We start from the raw sequence: 18,523 nt of genomic DNA, 5'->3' as shown, positions 1-18,523 counted from the left end.
ATCGGTTCTATAAAAATGCAATATATTTTAATTCGTCAGTTACTACGCCTTCGAGGCCTCATGAGCCAGCTTTTGTAACGCTTCCATTTCACCACTCTTGGAACACATATTGTGAAATATTGTAGCTGGGTTAGAGATCAGACTGTGTGGAGTATCATATTCCACTGCCTGGCCCGCATCCATCACAAGAATTTTATCATAATCAATGATTGATCGCAATCTGTGGGCGATTGTTAAAATTGTAGTGTCCTTGAATTCCTCTCGGATTGTGTTCTGAATCTTAGCATCAGTCTCGTAATCGATCGAGGCAGTGGCTTCATCTAGTAGTAGTACTTTAGGCGCTTTCAATAACGACCTTGCCAGACACATTAGTTGCCTTTGACCCTGGGAAAGGTTGCCACCTCCCTCAGAGACTTGAGAGTCCAAGTTTAGGAATTGGTTAACATTTTCACCTTCCACAACTTCTACAACTTCACCAGGGTTTGACGCATTCGGAATAAGATGAACTCTTCTCAATGCCTCAAAGATTTGCTGGTCATTATACTCACTGAAGGGATCTAAATTTGATCTAATAGTACCTGTGAACAGAGTTGGATCTTGAGGAATAATAGCTAGAGCCCTTCTAAGATCAAATAGACCCAACGTGGAGATATCTAACCCATCTATCTTGATGAAACCGGTCTCAGCCTCAATGAAGCGGAACAAGGCGGTGATAATAGTGGACTTTCCTGCACCAGTCCGTCCAACAATACCGATCTTATTAAACCGCTCCACTTTAAAAGTAACATTTTTAATCACCAATGGCAAGTCCGCAGCGTATCTCAGAGATAAATTTTCAATTTCAATTTCACCACGACTTGGCCAGTCCGAAGGGGGTCGAATATCAGTCACTGTTGGTGCTTCACTATCAACTTTCATATACTCCTGGATTCTTTCCACAGAATTCATATTCATCTCGAGCATTGCATACAATCTAACAATCCAAAGGACATTTTCACTGAAACTCAAAGCATAGGACAAAGACAAACCGGCAAGACCAGAATCAAGATGATTCAAATTCAAGATAACAAACGCAGAAGCGCAAAACGAAACAAAAGCAGCCGCTGTATCGACTCTAAAAGAAAGCCAACGGTTACTTACCCACATGTAGAAGAATGGTCGATTGTTGGTATCAATCTTCTTCATGTTCTCTCTAATAAATCTACGCTCATCACCATATGCACGGATAGTAGAAACACCCACAAGAGTTTCACCAAATTGCTGATAGATAGGCGATTTTGTGACCGAATCGTGACGTTTCAATTCTCTCGAAGTAGCAAGATAGAATACACCGATAGCCCAGTAAATCAAAAAGATGAAAACACCTGCAATTGCAAATTGAGGAGTGACAACTGTGATTACGATTGCAGTAGCTAATGCTTGAATGAGACATCTAGCGGTACCACCGATCACGGGAGCAAGATCCTGATCAATACCTTCCATATCTTTGGAAAATCTATTCATAAGACGACCAACGGGTGTGGAATCGAAAAATCTAATTTTGGCTTTCAGTACGGATTCCAGGAAGTCATGAAAAAGAATTCTGGAAGCACGTAATCCGCCCATAAACATAGTCAAATCTTTAATCGAAGCAACAATCATTAGCAAGAAACCAATGAGGGCATACACGGTGATATAGTAGCCAGTGCTGTGCTCGGGTGCACGGATGGTATTGATACCGATTTCGATACTCTCTTTCAAAGGAGGAGCCAAGACTGGTAGTCCTGGAGCATTTGATTCACCAAGGCCAAGAGCTGACGTAAACATAGAAACTGCAGCATCGGAGTACCCACTATCAGTCCACTCTCTGGTCCACCACAATTGAGCGACACCAACAAGAGGTTGGAGACAAAACAGGAAAGCCAAAACAAACCACCAATACAAATTACCCATTGAACGCAAATAAGTCATATACACCTCTTTATTAACTGTACCTGTCGATCGAGTCTCATCCTCAATCAACGTACCTTTCTTCTTCTGAGACCGCTCTTCAAGAGTCTCGTCATCACTGGAAACTGAGGACGGTGCATCCGTAGTATTGGCCTTGATCTTAGCCTTCTTTAGACGGTCAGCCAGCTCTTTACCACCAAGAGGTTTAGATTTATCTTTGAGCTGTGTGAGATCAGCCTGAGATGCACTTCTAGTCGCAATCTGTGAAGCACTTTGAGATGCACTTTGCATAATCAGTTCATCTTTTCCAAGAGCGCCAGAGCTCGCAAGATAAGCAGGAGTACCTTGAGCCTTGATTCTACCATTGTCCATAATAACTACATGAGAGGCCTGAGCTATGGTAAGAGCTACATTGTGTGAAACTAGAATAACAGTACGATTCTGCACGATAGGGCCAGTCAAACAGTTCTCATAGATCCAAAGAGCAGTGTGGGAGTCAACAGCACTCAGACAGTCGTCAAGAATAAGGTGTCTGGAACTTGAATAGATAGCTCTAGCCAGAGATATTCTCTGCTTTTGGCCGCCTGAAAGGTTGATACCCTTTTCACCAATTTCAGTCTCATCTCCAGCTTCTAAAATTTCCAAATCTCGGGTTAGAGCACAAGCCTTTATAACAGCCTTGTATCTTTCTTCGTTAAATTCACTAGCAAAGATGATGTTATTCTTAAGAGTGTCATTAAGCAACCAAGCCTGTTGAGAGCAGTATGCAACAGTTTCAGTAAGACCAGTCTGGGAATCGGGCCTAACCTCTTCACGGCTATGGGCCGAGGGTAAATAAACACGACCAGAATCCAAGTCCATTTCACCTAAGAGAGCCATCAACAGCGAGGTCTTACCACTACCTGTGGGCCCAATTATAACGTTCAATTCACCAACAGCAAACTTGATGTCAATATCACGCAGCTTGAAATCATTTCTCTTGGGCATGACTTCTGAAGAGTCAATATTCGAAGAGTCATTGCTATTAACGGAGCTAACCCATGAAAAATTAGCTTTTTCAAATCCAATGTATGGCGAGTTCGGTCCACGGGGGAGATCATTGTTAAGTTGTTCGTATTTATGAGTCTCATCTTCATTAAGAAATTGCTCAATACGATCTACTGAAACCTTGGATTGGATCACATTACTAAGCATCTCAGCTAACTGGTCTAACGGAAACTTGAGAATATTGAACAAAGAAAGAGCAGTAAAAGCAATTGGGGCAGTTAGTTCGCGACCTTGAAGAAGAGTGAAGGAGGCAAACGATGACACAGTGATCAAAAGGGGAGTGAAATACCAAATGAAGGCACCAAATGCCCACAAAAGATATCTCTTTTTGAGAATGGCTAATTCTTTTTCTCTAATATCACTTACCCCTTGAGCAAACTTGTCCTCCCAAGCAAAATACTTAATGATTCTAATACTGGTCAAAAGCTCATTCGTTTTTTGAACTCTTTGATCAGTCACGGACATCAATTCATCCTGATACTGGGCAAATTTCTCTGAGAACCAGTAATTCAAGGGCATGATAACAAGCATCGCGGCCGCACCAACAAATGCACTCCAGCTTAAAATGAAATACAAGAACCAGATAGCAACCAAAATAGTGATACTTGCTGAAACAAAGTAGTGCAGATATCCACAGATTTCAGATACCTTGAAGGCATCAACAGCCATTAGATTGATAATTGCACCCATATTCGCTTGAGAATCTTCATTTTCATCCTTCTCCTTGTTGCTATCCTCACCATCTGAGTTCGACTTTTTACCTAGATTGGAATCACCTCCAGCAACCGCTTTACGGCGTAGCGCCTTTGCATACACTTCGCCAATAATAATGGCACGCATACGAATACAGATTCGTCTGCCGATAAACAGCGCTTGACCAGTTCCTACATTATCAATAACACCGAAAGCAAAAATTCCAAATACATAGAGCCAGGCGACATTTGTGGGAATACTGTTAGGATTTTCAACATATTCAAGAATCTTTTTGAGAATTAACGAAGGACCAAAGGTGGTGAACGAATAGAGAACGGCCCAGAAACCTGCAACTAACAATTCACGTTTAAAATGAATAACAAGTTTCAAGGCAAAGTTAGTTGTACGCTTGATTTTTCTAAATTTCTTCAAAACGTGATAAGCATGATCGTCTTCACGAAGCTCCCAAACGTCGCTCATCTCCAACGGAGTCCAGTAACCCTTCCAAATCATAGGATCGACCCAAGAGAAAGTAATGAGCTGGAAGATATTAGTGACAGGTTCAACAGAGGGACGAGTTCCATCGGGAGAAATATATAGTCTGGCGGGTCTGTTTCCAGAGTGAGAAGAAAAGTTTAGAATAAGAAGAATGGTTGAAAATGAAAAGTCCGCAATGTGATATAGCTTTGACAAGGGGGAAAAGGGGCGAATAAGTGACGATCTAAACGGGGTCAATGATAAGATAAAAGCAAAAAGATACAAGGCAGTTGAGTGGTACCAAAGACCACCTTGAGGGGCGCTTGAAGCAGACTTTACATAAAGTAACCGACTTGAAACCAAAGCCAAGTTGTATGCCCAGAATGTGAACAAAACATATGGGGTATAAGGAGAGTCATTCTTGTATTCGTCATAAATCTCAGCAGACAGAATAGATTCCAGAGCAAGGACTGTTTGAGCGGCTACAACGAGTGTCTCAATGGCGACACGAATAACGTCGGAAGTCGATCTAACGACGGTGGCAATGACCACCTGAGGCTGAGTGCTCTTTGCAGTTGATTCCAAAGAGTCAGGTTCTCTAGTTCCACGCTCAAGCACAGATCCGTAACTTCTCTGCTCATGGATAAAGTTGCCATTATCTTGATCAACAAATCTAGTTATATCATCCTGCTCATTATCGTCCTGGGAGGAGCCTGATAACAGAGGTTGATAACTGGGATCCGCTGAGCGTTTCGCAGAGAGGACCCATTTTAAACCTCTGGGAACCAGTTTGAATGCAAGGATAGAAAATGACACAATTGTCAATATAGCAAAGGGAATAGATTGGAAATACCTAATAGTTAGTTGGCTTCCTGGAATATGTAAATTGCATTTATAAATGCGAAAGAAAACCAAAAAAAAAAAAACTTACCAGTGGCGTACACAGGAAGGGACATCATCAACATCCCACCAGGGGCCAGAGCAGGAGCCTGGAACTGAACTATCAAGATAAGAACTCATTACAGAGTTGGCTGACATTTGTTAGTGTTCATCACAGCTAATGTTTTCAACAGACAGTCAAAAAATCACTTACAATACTTGATATAGTTGGGCTTAATATAGTTTGCAATATATTTCTGGAAAGTACAATGAATAGAACAGTAATGGTATTATCAGTGACTAAACATTCAGTCGTGGGATATCAAAGAATAATCAACTCCTATCTGAATTTTATCCTCATACACTACTTATCTTCTAAGTCAACAGACAAAGCAGAGAGAAGTAAAATACGGAGCCGCTCTATAGACAAGCGCGAAATCGAATAAAGGTGATTCAGACTACTCGTGATAATATTTTCTTAAATTTTAAGCGAGAACTTAGAATGCAACGGCAAGGGATTATGTCCAGTTATAAGCTGCTAATCTCATAGCTGAAGATCGCCATCACGGCTGACAATCGTCGGTCCTCTGAACAGTGAGTAGTCACCTATACATATGCACGGCATTAACCTGGATATATTTGTGTATGCAGATGCCGATCACGCAAAGGGAGGGAGTGGAAGGAACCGCACAAACGCTTAAAGCAGGAAAAGGAGGGGCACCAATAAGAGCGCACTCAATTGAAAGTTCGTTTACTTTCACAAATCTGTTCTTTATTGATATTTCTTCTTAGACGTTATTTGGTATGTTTAATAATATTATGGTCTATATCTTTGCATCGTCAATCAAATCGGCCTAGAATATCTGTGATAGCTGGAGCGCCTCAAATTCGGATCTTGGCTAGTTTCGGGACTGCACTACTAGAACGGAATTAGCGAGTAAGAGGTACCCTCCCTATGTGTTAATGCTTCGGGTGAGACAAACACGCGGTCCATTATGAACGGCGCCCCAAAGTCGTGTTATAAGTAATGACTGAATGTTTTGCCCTCTTGCTTACAGGCACCGAACCTGAATTGCTTACTATGACTAAACTAGCCTGTTCACAATCATATACACAATACCCCTGATCAAAAGCGCTTATGACTGATTGTGATACACTTCGTCAATAGGGTTTAGCTATGGGTAATTCACTGCCCAGCTTTGCAAATCTAGTATGGATGATGCCGTGTCAAATACTTACTACTTTAAGCCATAAGTTTATTTTCTTTTTCCTGGAACTTTGGATGCAAGTCATACACTCCCCATCCCCTGCAGCGGTTGCATTAGGTGAACATGGAGCATATCGGCAAAAAATAGAATTGATATATCCCACTTTTCCTAGTGCTTTAAAAATGCTTCATGTATTCAATATGAACATAGCTGACCAAAAAGACACATGCGGATAATAATGGGATTGGATCGGATATGTTTGTCTAATATATCTTATATAATAGCCTTATTCCATCTTAAACATCTCTCAATTGAAATATCCCAGTCAGTTGCAAGATCCGCAGTTAAAATTTCAAGTCATCCTAGAATTTATAATCCCTGAAATCTGTTTACAGCTGAACTAGTGTGCCATACCTATCCTCCAGCCTAGATACCACACAAGTAGTTTAAGATAAGGGCTAGGGACTGTAGATAATCCGAATCATGCATAAAGTCATGCATGCACTCCAAATATAAATTAGCCGGGGCTTCAGTGACTGGGTTCTAACATAGCACACTCAACTAACAACTTCCACCAAAACACGATGAGCATACAGCTCTTCCGACCCAAGTCACATTCAGAGTGCTCAGTAATAGCCCATAAAACAATTATCCAAGCTCAACAAAAGTGTAACAAGCGTATCCAATGTTTTTTTAAGGATGTACTACCGTCTCATATCAAACAAATTGACGAATGTATTGAAGAGAACAGATCAATCACCTCAGATCTAAAAGAACATAATTCCACTAGACTGGCAGTCTATCCTTACCATAAGTTTATTATTATCCAGGAGTATATTCTTGATTTGAAAATGCTATTAATTCTTCAAAGGCAGGCAACCCCTTCTATTTCGTCTGCTCATCTTAAATTTTTAAGAAAAACTTTCCCTCGGGCTACCAGAAAAGTAATTAGTTACATCAAAGAACCCTGTTTCACTGCCAATCAGAATTCGCTTGCCGAAACCAATTTACATCTCACCAATCTGCGAAATATGTACCTACTTATTCTTAATCTATCTCGCTCTCTTAATATTTGATTGAGCTGTTTATTTTTAATTAATTCAAGTATATTTCGGATTTGTCACATTGAATTTATCAATTTCTCACCACTTCTCGGAATCACAGCTCGGGTGCCGCATGTAATGTGGTAGGGGTTGGTGTAGCCTCACTTAATATTAATCTGTAAGCGACGAACATGAACTTGTGAAGCTGCGAAATGTCATCATTAAACGACCAGCTTAATTCGTTCCGCAGCAAAGTCAGAAATGCTCCCACTGTAGCGAAACCTGTTATATCAGATGCTGCGGCAGCTCGCAAAAGAGCTGCTAGTAGTCTTGTAGCGAAAGCTAACCCATCATTAAATGATGATAAATCAGACTTGTCTGATACGAGCCCTGCCAAAAAACAGAAGAGATCAATTGTTAATTATGCTCAAGCGGCCAATTCAGGGATTGGAAATCATCAGAGTACTCAACTAGTACATGCCGTAGAATATATTAAGCGCCATGACCAGCCGGTGAAGTGGAAGGATATTGAGCGATATTTATCGTTTCCAATTGAACCACTTCTAAAGCTGATGAGAAATATCGACCGAATTAAAATCGATGATGAAAATCAAACGGCTTCCTATGTTTCAGAATACAACATTTATAGTGCGGATGATCTGCTCTCGTTTTTAAGAGCACAAAAGACGTTCCAGGGAATCCAAGTGAAGAAATTAAAAGATGGCTGGAACGGCTGTTTGGACGCTATCGACAAATTAGAGAAATCTGAAGATATTGTTGTCTTGCGGATGAAAAAGGAAAATGGTCCTAAGTACATTTGGGCTAATACTGGGGGTACTATCGGAGGAATCGATCCAGCCTTCACTGAGCTTTGGAAAAAGGTTAAAGTACCAACTGCCAGTGAACTGCCCGGATTATTGGAAAAAGCTGGACTCAAACCTGCCTCTGTAGACCCCGCAACTGTAAAGAAAACGAACACCCCTGAGAAGGATCGCAAGCAAAAGAAACCTCGCCGTGGTAAAATTACGAACACTCATTTGCGTGGGGTTCTTAAAGACTATAGTAGTATATGAGCCATGTTCGTGCGCATACACAGCACCGTTATGAATTCAGTATTTATATCTATATCTATATAAAGTAGTTACATTTTAAAAATAATAGTGATGCTTATTTATAAAATGTCGGGCGCCTATCTGCTCATACAACCCACAGCCTAGGTCGGCATAAGGTAGGGTTGCCACATTAGACGAACACGTGACTACGACTGTGGAGTACATATAGATCTGCCAGAGTCCACCCATCACGGTTACCAGACATCTGACTATATTTTACGTTAGTTTATGTCTTGAGGGGCAAAGTTGAATTTCTGCTAGAGTCGGAGGAACAGTTTTCTCGGAGGAACACTTTAGTAGGAGAAAAGTTTAAAATGTGTATATTATTAGTGAGCACTAAGCACAAAAAGTAGTAAGTTTACTCCATTCAGAGTTGTACCTTTGATATTAACATATTATAAGCCCATTTATTCTTCTATCAAATCGAGACGAGTTTATTGATAGAGCTACTGCAAGTGCGGCATTTTGGTATCCCCCGAATCAACATGTGCTATCACCCAAAGATCTCGTACGTCCTGAACATGGAACATGGATAGGAATGAGTAAGACGGGACGTATCGCTGTTCTACTGAACATCCACGAGGAAAACGATAGCGACGCTTCAAGAAACCCTGTATCACGAGGCTTATTTGCCAAAGATTTTCTGTCAAGTGGTACTGACGTTTCAACAAAGCATTGGATTGAAAAAACGACTGAAACATATGGGGAGGAAGGACTTAAAAGGGCGGGCGGGTTCACACTTTTCTGTGGCCGAGTGGAAACTGATCCGGAATGCAAGCGCATTTTGCACGAGCCATTTGGCCTGTTTTCAAATAGGGGCGACAAGGCATCGTGGGTGCTGAGTTCGGCTCCTGAAGTTGCTAGAGAGCATCTCGAACATGCACTCGACCGAGAACATGGGATCTGTGTGGTAAGCAATGGCACAGACCAGACTTGGGAAAAGTTGGAAATTGGTCGTAGGCTATTGAAGCAACTGATAGATAACCAGGACAATTATGATGATAATGACCTAATTGAACAGCTATTTGCGATCTTATCCCATGATACATACCCCCTAGAAGAACCAACGGTATACAATCTTCGCAAAAGTATATTTATCCCGACTGCTAAAGAGCTCTATAACGGTATTTATGGAACACGAACTCAAACTGTAGTATTGATCGACACACATGGCAATGTCAAGTATATAGAGAAGAACCTAGGCAAGGATGGCTTCATGAGTACATTTGATTTCAAACTTAAAGAGAAATAAAAAAATAAAAGATGGTCTGTAAAATGCTATACTCTCCTCTGTTAAGATTATTTAGATCTAGAGCACGGGGGTGGTCGTTTTATATGTACATATAGTGTAAACACATCAATAATAAAAAAAATTACAGAATTCACTTGGTAGAGCTCTTTCTCTTTTTCTTCTTAGGACCATCTACTTCTTCACCACCATGATGCTTATGCTTCTTTTCCTTCTTCTCTTTTACAGGACTTTTAGGCTTGATAGAAGTAGCTTTCTTCACACTATGCTCATGAGAAAGATTATTCACTTTGCTTTCTTCAAATTGACTTGGGCCGTAGCCAGTTGGAAAGTGTCTCATGTAAAGGCCAGTCTTTTGTTGAACAACAGGTTTTGGAACCTTTACTTTCTTGATATCAACATTAGGGATATTCACTTGCTCGGTGATTTTATAGTATTTGGAGATGCTCTTTGATGACACTTTAAGTTCTTTACCTTCACCATTAGGTACTAACAATCTGATTCGTGAAGATGGATTGTCTTCTTCAAGAGAAACAGAGTATAGTGAATCATTAATCGTGAATGTTGGTTCAGAGTTGTTATCGAACACTACAGGAAGTTTCTTGATGGATGTCAAATCAATATTTGGGGGAATTTGTAGTAGCCAAACTTGTTTATCTTTGAGAGAAGGAATGTGCTTGCTAAGTGATGAAACTTTTTTGTATCCAGCTGGTGCCACAAATTCGCTGTTATGTTAGAACATATTCCATACCATGTAGTCAAATTGAAGCTAAAACTCATGCATTCCTAAGTAAAGACTTACATATCAGATCCATCACTATCGCTATCTGAATCGTTTATCCTATCATCAGACTTATAAAGCTTAGATGACATCCTATAATGTTAAATAAATTGTGGTGATAGTGAACTATTAATTAAATCTTGTTGCTGGACTGCAGCTCTACATAAAAAATTTATAGCCCCACCATGCAACGAAGACCTTATCGAACAGATCTGAGCTATAAATTGAAATACAGCCAGTTACCCGGCGATCCCAAATTTTCACCGCCCTACATACATACATCTATATGGTGGTAGTGGATGCCAAGGGAGTATTGACATCGATTTTTTTCGTTCGCAAGGGTATTTACTGTGAACACAAAGAGTTACAGACGAAATGGTTCTCATTCTGAGGCGGAGTGGTCTGATGTTAAATACGACGAAAAGTATTAATGCCTCGCTGTATACTTCGTCACTCAAGTTGTTAGCATCTAAACGGTTCAACTCATCAGTGTCATCTTCAAACACAAAGAAAGAGCGTGACGAACACGTGAAAAAATTAAAACAATATTATCCTCCTTCATTAATTAAGTCGATTTTGGCCGCGGAAGCATCGATTTCCCCTGAACAATGGGCCGACAGAAAGCCCAATCAAACCACTGAGTTTGGCCCTATATATACCGATGATTATGCTAAATATCATCCTTTATACGACTTTCCTAAGCACGAATGGCTGGATAAAAGCAAACCATGGCAACCTATTCCTCAAAGACTCCCCCCTGGTGTCGCACTTATTCCTGATGAATACAGCTCGAAGTCAGCCTCGAACATCAACTTGTCTAAATTGGAACAATTAACTGGTCTATCGGTTGAGTTTTTGAAAACCCTCACAGCAAAACCATTGATTCGAAAACGGGTTGTTAATATGACCAGAAAAGGAAAACAACCGAGTTTCTATGCGTTGGCTGTTGTTGGAAACAGAGATGGACTAGTGGGTCTTGGTGAAGGTCGTGATTCGAGCCAACCATCACTAGCCATTGCTAGAGCTCACTGGAATGCTATAAAAAATCTTCGCCATATTCCCAGGTTTGAAGATAGAACTATCTTTGGTAACATCGATCATAAATCTGGTGCTGTGGTTCTCAACTTGAGAGCTTCTACCCCTGGTTCAGGTCTCCGCGTTAATCACATTATTTATGAGATTTGCAAGGCTGCTGGTATTAAAGATCTCGTGGGTAATGTATACAGATCGAGAAACCCCATGAACGTTGCGAAGGCTGCTGTTGAGGCTCTTTCTGAGAAGCAGGTTTCAATTGATGAGATTGCAGCCTCTAGAGGTAAAAAGATTGTCGACGTTACAAACACATATTATAATTTTTAGATCAAGTACTGCTTGATAATGCATCTGTAAATAGTCAAAATAAATTGAATTTTGTATATACATGTGTGTAAGCGTAGGGCTTAAACACACTGATGAGTCACATACACAATAAATAGTCAGGTCATAGAGTATAGCAAGAGCAGTCCAAGTGAGTTCTGGTTTGATGGCGAATGTGGCCTTTTGAAGGCTGTGAAGACTGGGACTAAGGCCGTATCTTGTAGGGCCGTCACTACATACGATCAGAGTATCGAGCAAGGGACCGTTAATTGTGACTTCTGTTTTCTTCAACAACCAGCTTATCAGCCTTGTACATATTACTGATAATAGATTGTCGTTTCAAAGCTTCCAGTTCTTGTTTGCCCTTGGAAATAGCTTGTTTGATTGAATCTCGGTCAGATATGCTGCGATTTGCGATGAATGAGTCTCGTACTCGGCGGATAGCATACTGCCTGAAATTATAAGCTGCAAATCTTGTGCTGTAGCGAAGGAGATCACGGTACAGAGTTAGCGCTTCCGACGTCATTTCGAATTGTAGATGAAGGTAAAGTGAAGTGTGTGTAGACAATAAATGTCTGTGAACTGGGAGGCGCAAAATACTGGCTATAAATCAAACATTTTGCTCACCCCGTTATTAGATGCTGATCGTTTTAAACGATATTCTTATCTGGGCTACTAGTTATAGGTAACTAGGAGCATTTTAGTTATCCAGGAACATGCTTAATCGGGGTTCAGTTCTGGAACTATTTGAGTAGTGTACCGGCTAACACTTGGCGACATGGGTCTAGGCATATTGGTTCGCATCTTGTCTGCACAAAGCAAACTGTTCATGCTTCTGAAATCCGCGGCGGAAAAACATATTTATGACATTCAGGTACATTTCCTATTAAGTTATTACAAATGAATGGTTAATTCAAATATACATCAAAATGGAAGGAAATGAATGTCTAGGCTGGTAGCATCAGCACTTCCGTTCTAACCTTCTGTGCGGCGTACTGAAACTTCCGGCACCTCTGCACCCTGCATGTACGACCCGAGGATGTAGTGTAAGGAGTCATAGCTCGCAATTATTTCTATGTAAACCTGACTGATTATACCGGTCAGGAGAAACCGTGTCTTCGGCTACTATGAGTTTTACTATAGTGCACATATTCCCAACCTCGAATGCCTAGCGAAGAGTGATGTACTGAGTCCACAATTTGCCAAGCTAAATAGAATCGATAAAAATGAGAGAAGGGAATCAATAACTGAGTCGTGTTAATGCGAATTGTGTTTAATGAAGGGGCAAACAAACCATCCAGGCACGGATTAAACTTATGTTTATCAATTCCTAATCTGTTTAGACTGCCGACCGATCCGTCTGCAGCCGCGTCAAACATGAACATCAGACCCTTCTAATTCAGATGCTAGAACCAACAGACACTCTTCAATCTTTTCAAGACCATATAATATTAATGTCATTGACCATAATATCTAGTGGCAATTTGCTATTTCTAGCCTGTTGCCTATTGTATTACTGTTATTCGATAGATATGCCATGCAAGATAAGCATGTCAGAGGTGTAGATCGACATGTCAGATATGAAAATCATATCCAAATATAGCCATTATCATTGACTTGCCGTATCCGGCTGTGACGGCAAGTTGATTCCAGGTTCGAGCTAATCGTGGATATGGAGTTGGAGTTCCATGGATTAATATGGTCTAGCAAAAAATGAATATAAATACTTACTGAAACGCCATGTTAGGACTTCCTATTTATATTAGCTTGTCAACATCACATCCTCATTTATAGATTCCACAAAGCTTAAAATGACAGACGCACAAACTCCCGCCTCTCCTGCAGAGACTCCATCACCTGTATCTTTGACAGAACCAATTGAACGTATTCCCACTGCCATCTATGACGAAAGAGAAGACCAAGAACCACTATCGAGAGTAGAAACGACCCAATCTCTTCAGAATCTCGGAGTATCTGAAGAGACACCAACACCTGACGCCAACTATCCTGCATTCCGCCCTCGGTCAGGACCCGAATTCCCTGAAGAGTACACTTTGGAAACCCAAACTGGTCTTGTACCGGCACAAACTTTGGAACAAGTACGTTCTCGGGCTGGTGTTAGACCCAGAAGTGAAGACATTGAGAAGATTGCTAGCAAACCCGATTTCGAATTCGTCACTTTCAAGATCGATGATCCTGAGAACCCTCAGAATTGGTCAAATGCCTATAGATGGATGGTCACTGGATTGGCAGCTCTACTAGTTGTATGTGTGGCTTATGGATCTTCAATTGTAACTGGTGGTCTGGGATTAATTAGCGAAAAATACAATGTGTCCTTAGAAGTTGCTAATCTGACATGTTCTATTATGGTTCTTGGGTTCGCTGTTGGTCCGTTACTGTGGAGCCCTTTGAGTGAAATAATAGGAAGGCGTCCAGTGTACGCTATTTCCTTGGGTCTTTATACCATCTTCAATATCCCCTGTGCACTTGCTCCAAACATTGGTGCTCTACTCGTATGTCGCTTTCTTTGCGGTGTATTCGCTAGTTCAGCCCTGTCCTTAGCAGGTGGTACAATCGCTGATATCTGGTCTAAAGAGCAACGAGGAATGGGTATTGCTCTGTTCTCATTTGGTCCATATAGTGGTCCTGTATTTGGTCCGATTGTAAATGGGTTTATTAATGTCTCGACCCATAGACTGGATTTGTTTTTCTGGGTGAACATGGCTTTTGCTGGGGTTGTGATGCTTCTGATTATTTCAATTCCTGAGACCTATGCCCCCGTCATTTTAAAGAGACGTGCCAAGCGCCTTAGAAAAGAAACAGGTAACCCTCTTATCATTACTGAACAAGAACAGGTTGAAATGTCGCTCTATGAAATCATTAACACTTGTTTGATTAGACCCGTCAGAATGATTGCTACCGAACCAGTTTTGGATTTGATGTGCATGTACGTTGTTCTTATCTATGCAATGCTGTACGCCTTTTTCTTTGCTTATCCAGTCATTTTCCAGACCCTTTACGGTTACAACGATGCAATTGTTGGTCTTATGTTTATCCCCATTCTCATTGGTAGTGGCATAGCTATTGTTTTCACACCTTTTTGCGAAAAGAAGTACCAAGCTCTTTGTAAAAAGAGAGATCCTACACCCGAAGATAGACTTTTAGGAGCCATGATAGGTTCGCCATTAGTACCAATTTCATTGTTTATCCTCGGTGCAACCTCTTTCAAACACATAATTTGGGTGGGTCCTGCTTCATCCGGTATTGCCTTTGGTTTTGGTATGGTTCTCTGCTACTACTCGGTGAACAATTACATTATCGACTCTTATCAAAAATACGCTGCCTCGGCCTTGGCTGCGAAGGTTTTCTTGAGATCAGGTGGTGGTGCTGCTTTCCCTTTGTTCACTGTCCAAATGTACCACAGATTGGGCCTTCAATGGGCCAGTTGGTTATTGGCTTTCATAGGTGTTGCTATGGTATTTATACCTTACGGCTTTTACTACTTTGGTGCCTCTATCAGAGCAAAGCTTACCAGAACGAAGTAAATAGATCTTCTGATATCACATTTATATTTATATTTATAGGGATAGACTAACTCGCATAATAATTCATTAATTCTATTTTTACTTATTTAGTCGCAGTGGACATTTCATTTGCTTTCTAGGTGACCGCTAAGTCAAAATAAAGTATTCGAAATATATCAAACTAGAAGTGGAATATTCATATAGGTTGGCAAAATATGATCGTCGAGATAAGCTGTCTACTTATCCGATGACCGATAAGGGTTAGGCCACAAAACGCGGGGAGTGTAAAGCCAAAGCTGTCTGGCAGGGAGAGGGTTTGCAAAGCCAGGGAGCTTCACGGAACAATTTAATAACTTGGTGTGCCTTCATGTCATGACCGATTTCAGTGCGTTTGATTTCAGTCGCCAGATTGTAACGCCCGTGGATGTTCTTGGCAAGGTAATCAGAATTCCTGGTTTTGCACGTCGTCTGAAAGACAATTGTGTGGTTGAGATATCAGACGCTCTAGGGAACAGATTTGAAGTCAACGTCTTCCATAGATATATTCCTAATATTTCATTAGAATTGGGAGACTCTGTGGTACTTTACAGATTTTGTTTTAAGGTGGGTAGATCAATGGTCTCATCATAGAAGTTCACACTAGCACTGTCGAACTAACGTTAAGACCACTTTAGCAAATGTAAAAAAGTTGAATGCTACGAAGAATTCGATTATATTACGTCAAACTGTAGAGGGGAAGAGACATATATTTGGATGTCCCAGAGCACAGTTGGATGATAAGCAGGTCCAAGACTACAAAAGATTAAAGTCGGGTGAATTGCTGAACGATTTACCGGAAGTTATAATATCAAACCAACCATTACCCCAAAAGCTCCAAACATCAACGTTACAACAGACCAGTGAGAAGCAGGCGAAAGGCGTAATTCATACGAAGTCTTCCATTACTACACACACACAGAATGAACTATTACATGACCAACTAGACTCTAATTCTCACCATAGGTATATTGCTAAAGAAACTCAATATGTCTTATTAAGTGAAGTTACGAAACAACAAATCGAAAAGAGTATAATCGTAAATATTCTTGTGAAAGTTCTACAAAGCAAAATCGAAACTGGCGGCAGGCATAAAATTCAGATCACTGATTATACACTTCCTCTACATGATGAAACCAAAGTAGTAGAAGAGTTTTTGCACGTTGTTACATGCCTGGTCCCAAGTCAATTACCGAAAGGAAGTTACATTCTGATGGAACAGGTGCAATTGAAATACTATGGCGGCGCTGTAGATGCGATTCTCACCGATAATGGGAGGATATCTTTTGTTGGTCCAGAAAATCCAGGTGTTCAAAATCTTATGTCAAGAGAGACAAATTATCATCTGACTCTTCGCCAGAAAAAGCTTGCCGGTGATTGTCGGGCTCGGTTAGCAAATTGGCTAAAAGTGAACGAGGAGGATATTAGGAAAATCGTTACTGAGTTTGACGGTGATTATCTTTCTTTCGAGGCATGATATAACTACCACTGAAGATATGGTCACTTCTCTTATTTATTATAAATTATTTATTCTAATTGATTTAACTGCTATTTTGCAGTTATCAAAGTATTGCAATTTGACTGCTTCGCTAGTAGGAGACTGAATTCTGGGTTCGGGCTCAATATTTTGCCGAGGCTGCGCGGCGCTTAACGTTCACCAATGCGCGTGGAGGCAATGCGGGGGTCGTTTTTGAACTTTGAATGATCCGAGAAGCAATTAATATCTTCTGTCCTCTCATATATACATACAATGTCTCGACATGAAGAAGATGATTTGGATGATCTTGATGATCTACTAGATGATTTTGCTGCTCAGGTTCTAAGCAAGCCACCAGGAGCCGATTTAAAGGATGCGGCAACGAGAACTGGTTCTAATACATCAGAACAGGAGGTAACAACTGATGATACCATTGAGAACTCCAACAGTTCAGCCAAATCAAAGACAAGCACAGCAAATGGTTCTGAAGAAGTTAATTCTATCCCTACTGCCAAAAGTTCGACTACTGCACCGGCAGTGCCTAAAAAGGAAGCAACCTCTTCTAAGACAGTCCCAGAGAATGACCCTTCAGTCCCCGAACTTGATGACCAATTCGCCAACCAGCTCCAGCAAGGTATGGACCACTTATTAGGTGAACTCAAAGATTCAAAAGAAGCCCAACAACAATTTGAAGCACTTATTCAGGGATTAATGGGCTCCACTGGTGGGACTACTTCAGCATCTTCCACTACAAACAAGGCCGCAGCTGACACAAACACTGCTCCTCAGTTTCAGGATACTATTGCACAAACAATGGAACGATTGAAAGAATCTCGAACTGAGATGGACCAAAAAGCTCAGAGTTCGTCCGAAGAAGATTTTTTGATGAGTATGCTTAAGGAATTAGAAGGAGCAGCTGGCTCATCTGGATCAGATCTTGACGGGCTTTTGGGTGAGATGCTAAAGGAATTGTCTTCTAAAGCCATTCTCTATGAACCCATGAAGGAGATGCACGACAAATTTCCTGCTTGGCTAGAAGAGCATGGATCAACGATCACTGGAGAGGAGAAAACGAGGTATCTTAATCAACAGAGAATTGTTAGTGAAATAGTCAACAAATTTGAGGATCCCAAATACAGTGATGATGACGATGCATGTAAAACATATATTGGGCAGAGAATGGAGGAAATGCAAAAGTCTGGTGCTCCTCCTCCAGAATTGATGGGTGATCTTGCTTCGGGTAGCATACCGGGTCTTGATATGAATGCTCCAGATGGTGGTCTATCTGCTGAGGAAGGTTGTCCTGTTCAATAGATTGTTTATAATTAATTATATATATTGTTCTAATACATATATATAGCTAATGAACATACCCCTGAGCCGATATGTGGTGCTACCCTAACCCTGTAGTTTAGAATACATAGACTGGAAAGTTCTACTTTAGTGAAAACACTACACTTTCATGTCAATCGGGATTCTGTTAGCATAAGATGTCATCACTCTGTCTAAATCGTCTACAAGAGGAAAGGTAAGTGTATTGGTTTTGTTGCAGGGAATGTTCATATGAGGTAATCGGTAATCTGGATAATACTTCTCAACGGAGAGTACGGTGGTATATCTGTCATAGCGCAGAACATTATTAACAGAATAGAAAACAATGGCGCAAGGACCACCCATTTGGGTTTGCTGCCAAGCCTGTTAAACTAAAGGAC

At 40.8% G+C, this 18,523-nt stretch overlaps 7 protein-coding genes across 7 annotated transcripts; 5 read left to right on the top strand and 2 right to left on the bottom strand.

The window, feature by feature from the left end:
* Positions 1 to 42: 42 nt before the first annotated feature.
* Positions 43 to 4,182, bottom strand: YBT1 (bile acid-transporting ATPase YBT1; the record flags this gene model as incomplete). The annotated part of the gene is made up of 1 exon (XM_018880348.1): positions 43 to 4,182. The coding sequence occupies one exon, from the start codon at positions 4,180 to 4,182 to the stop codon at positions 43 to 45; it is 4,140 nt and encodes a 1,379-aa protein (XP_018738176.1).
* A 3,306-nt stretch (positions 4,183 to 7,488) lies between these two features.
* On the top strand, positions 7,489 to 8,349 carry TFA2 (Tfa2p; the record flags this gene model as incomplete). The annotated part of the gene is made up of 1 exon (XM_018880347.1): positions 7,489 to 8,349. One exon carries the CDS (start codon positions 7,489 to 7,491, stop codon positions 8,347 to 8,349), a length of 861 nt encoding a protein of 286 aa, XP_018738175.1.
* A 577-nt stretch (positions 8,350 to 8,926) lies between these two features.
* AWJ20_3336 (uncharacterized protein) lies at positions 8,927 to 9,640 on the top strand (the record flags this gene model as incomplete). The annotated part of the gene is made up of 1 exon (XM_018880346.1): positions 8,927 to 9,640. One exon carries the CDS (start codon positions 8,927 to 8,929, stop codon positions 9,638 to 9,640), a length of 714 nt encoding a protein of 237 aa, XP_018738174.1.
* Positions 9,641 to 10,823: 1,183 nt separating this feature from the next.
* Positions 10,824 to 11,777, top strand: MRPS5 (mitochondrial 37S ribosomal protein MRPS5; the record flags this gene model as incomplete). The annotated part of the gene is made up of 1 exon (XM_018880345.1): positions 10,824 to 11,777. One exon carries the CDS (start codon positions 10,824 to 10,826, stop codon positions 11,775 to 11,777), a length of 954 nt encoding a protein of 317 aa, XP_018738173.1.
* A 1,808-nt stretch (positions 11,778 to 13,585) lies between these two features.
* Positions 13,586 to 15,319, top strand: TPO2 (Tpo2p; the record flags this gene model as incomplete). Its single annotated transcript, XM_018880343.1, has 1 exon — positions 13,586 to 15,319. The coding sequence occupies one exon, from the start codon at positions 13,586 to 13,588 to the stop codon at positions 15,317 to 15,319; it is 1,734 nt and encodes a 577-aa protein (XP_018738171.1).
* Positions 14,233 to 14,496, bottom strand: AWJ20_3334 (uncharacterized protein; the record flags this gene model as incomplete). Its single annotated transcript, XM_018880344.1, has 1 exon — positions 14,233 to 14,496. The coding sequence occupies one exon, from the start codon at positions 14,494 to 14,496 to the stop codon at positions 14,233 to 14,235; it is 264 nt and encodes an 87-aa protein (XP_018738172.1).
* A 1,765-nt stretch (positions 15,320 to 17,084) lies between the features above and the next one.
* Positions 17,085 to 18,125, top strand: PEX19 (Pex19p; the record flags this gene model as incomplete). Its single annotated transcript, XM_018880342.1, has 1 exon — positions 17,085 to 18,125. The coding sequence occupies one exon, from the start codon at positions 17,085 to 17,087 to the stop codon at positions 18,123 to 18,125; it is 1,041 nt and encodes a 346-aa protein (XP_018738170.1).
* Between the last annotated feature and the right edge of the window lie 398 nt (positions 18,126 to 18,523).

The sequence above is a fragment of the Sugiyamaella lignohabitans genome, chromosome B (genome assembly GCF_001640025.1).
Source record: "Sugiyamaella lignohabitans strain CBS 10342 chromosome B, complete sequence".
NCBI lineage: Eukaryota > Fungi > Ascomycota > Dipodascomycetes > Dipodascales > Trichomonascaceae > Sugiyamaella > Sugiyamaella lignohabitans.
Note: the sequence above shows the minus strand (reverse complement) of the source record. Positions and strands in the feature narration are given on the sequence as shown.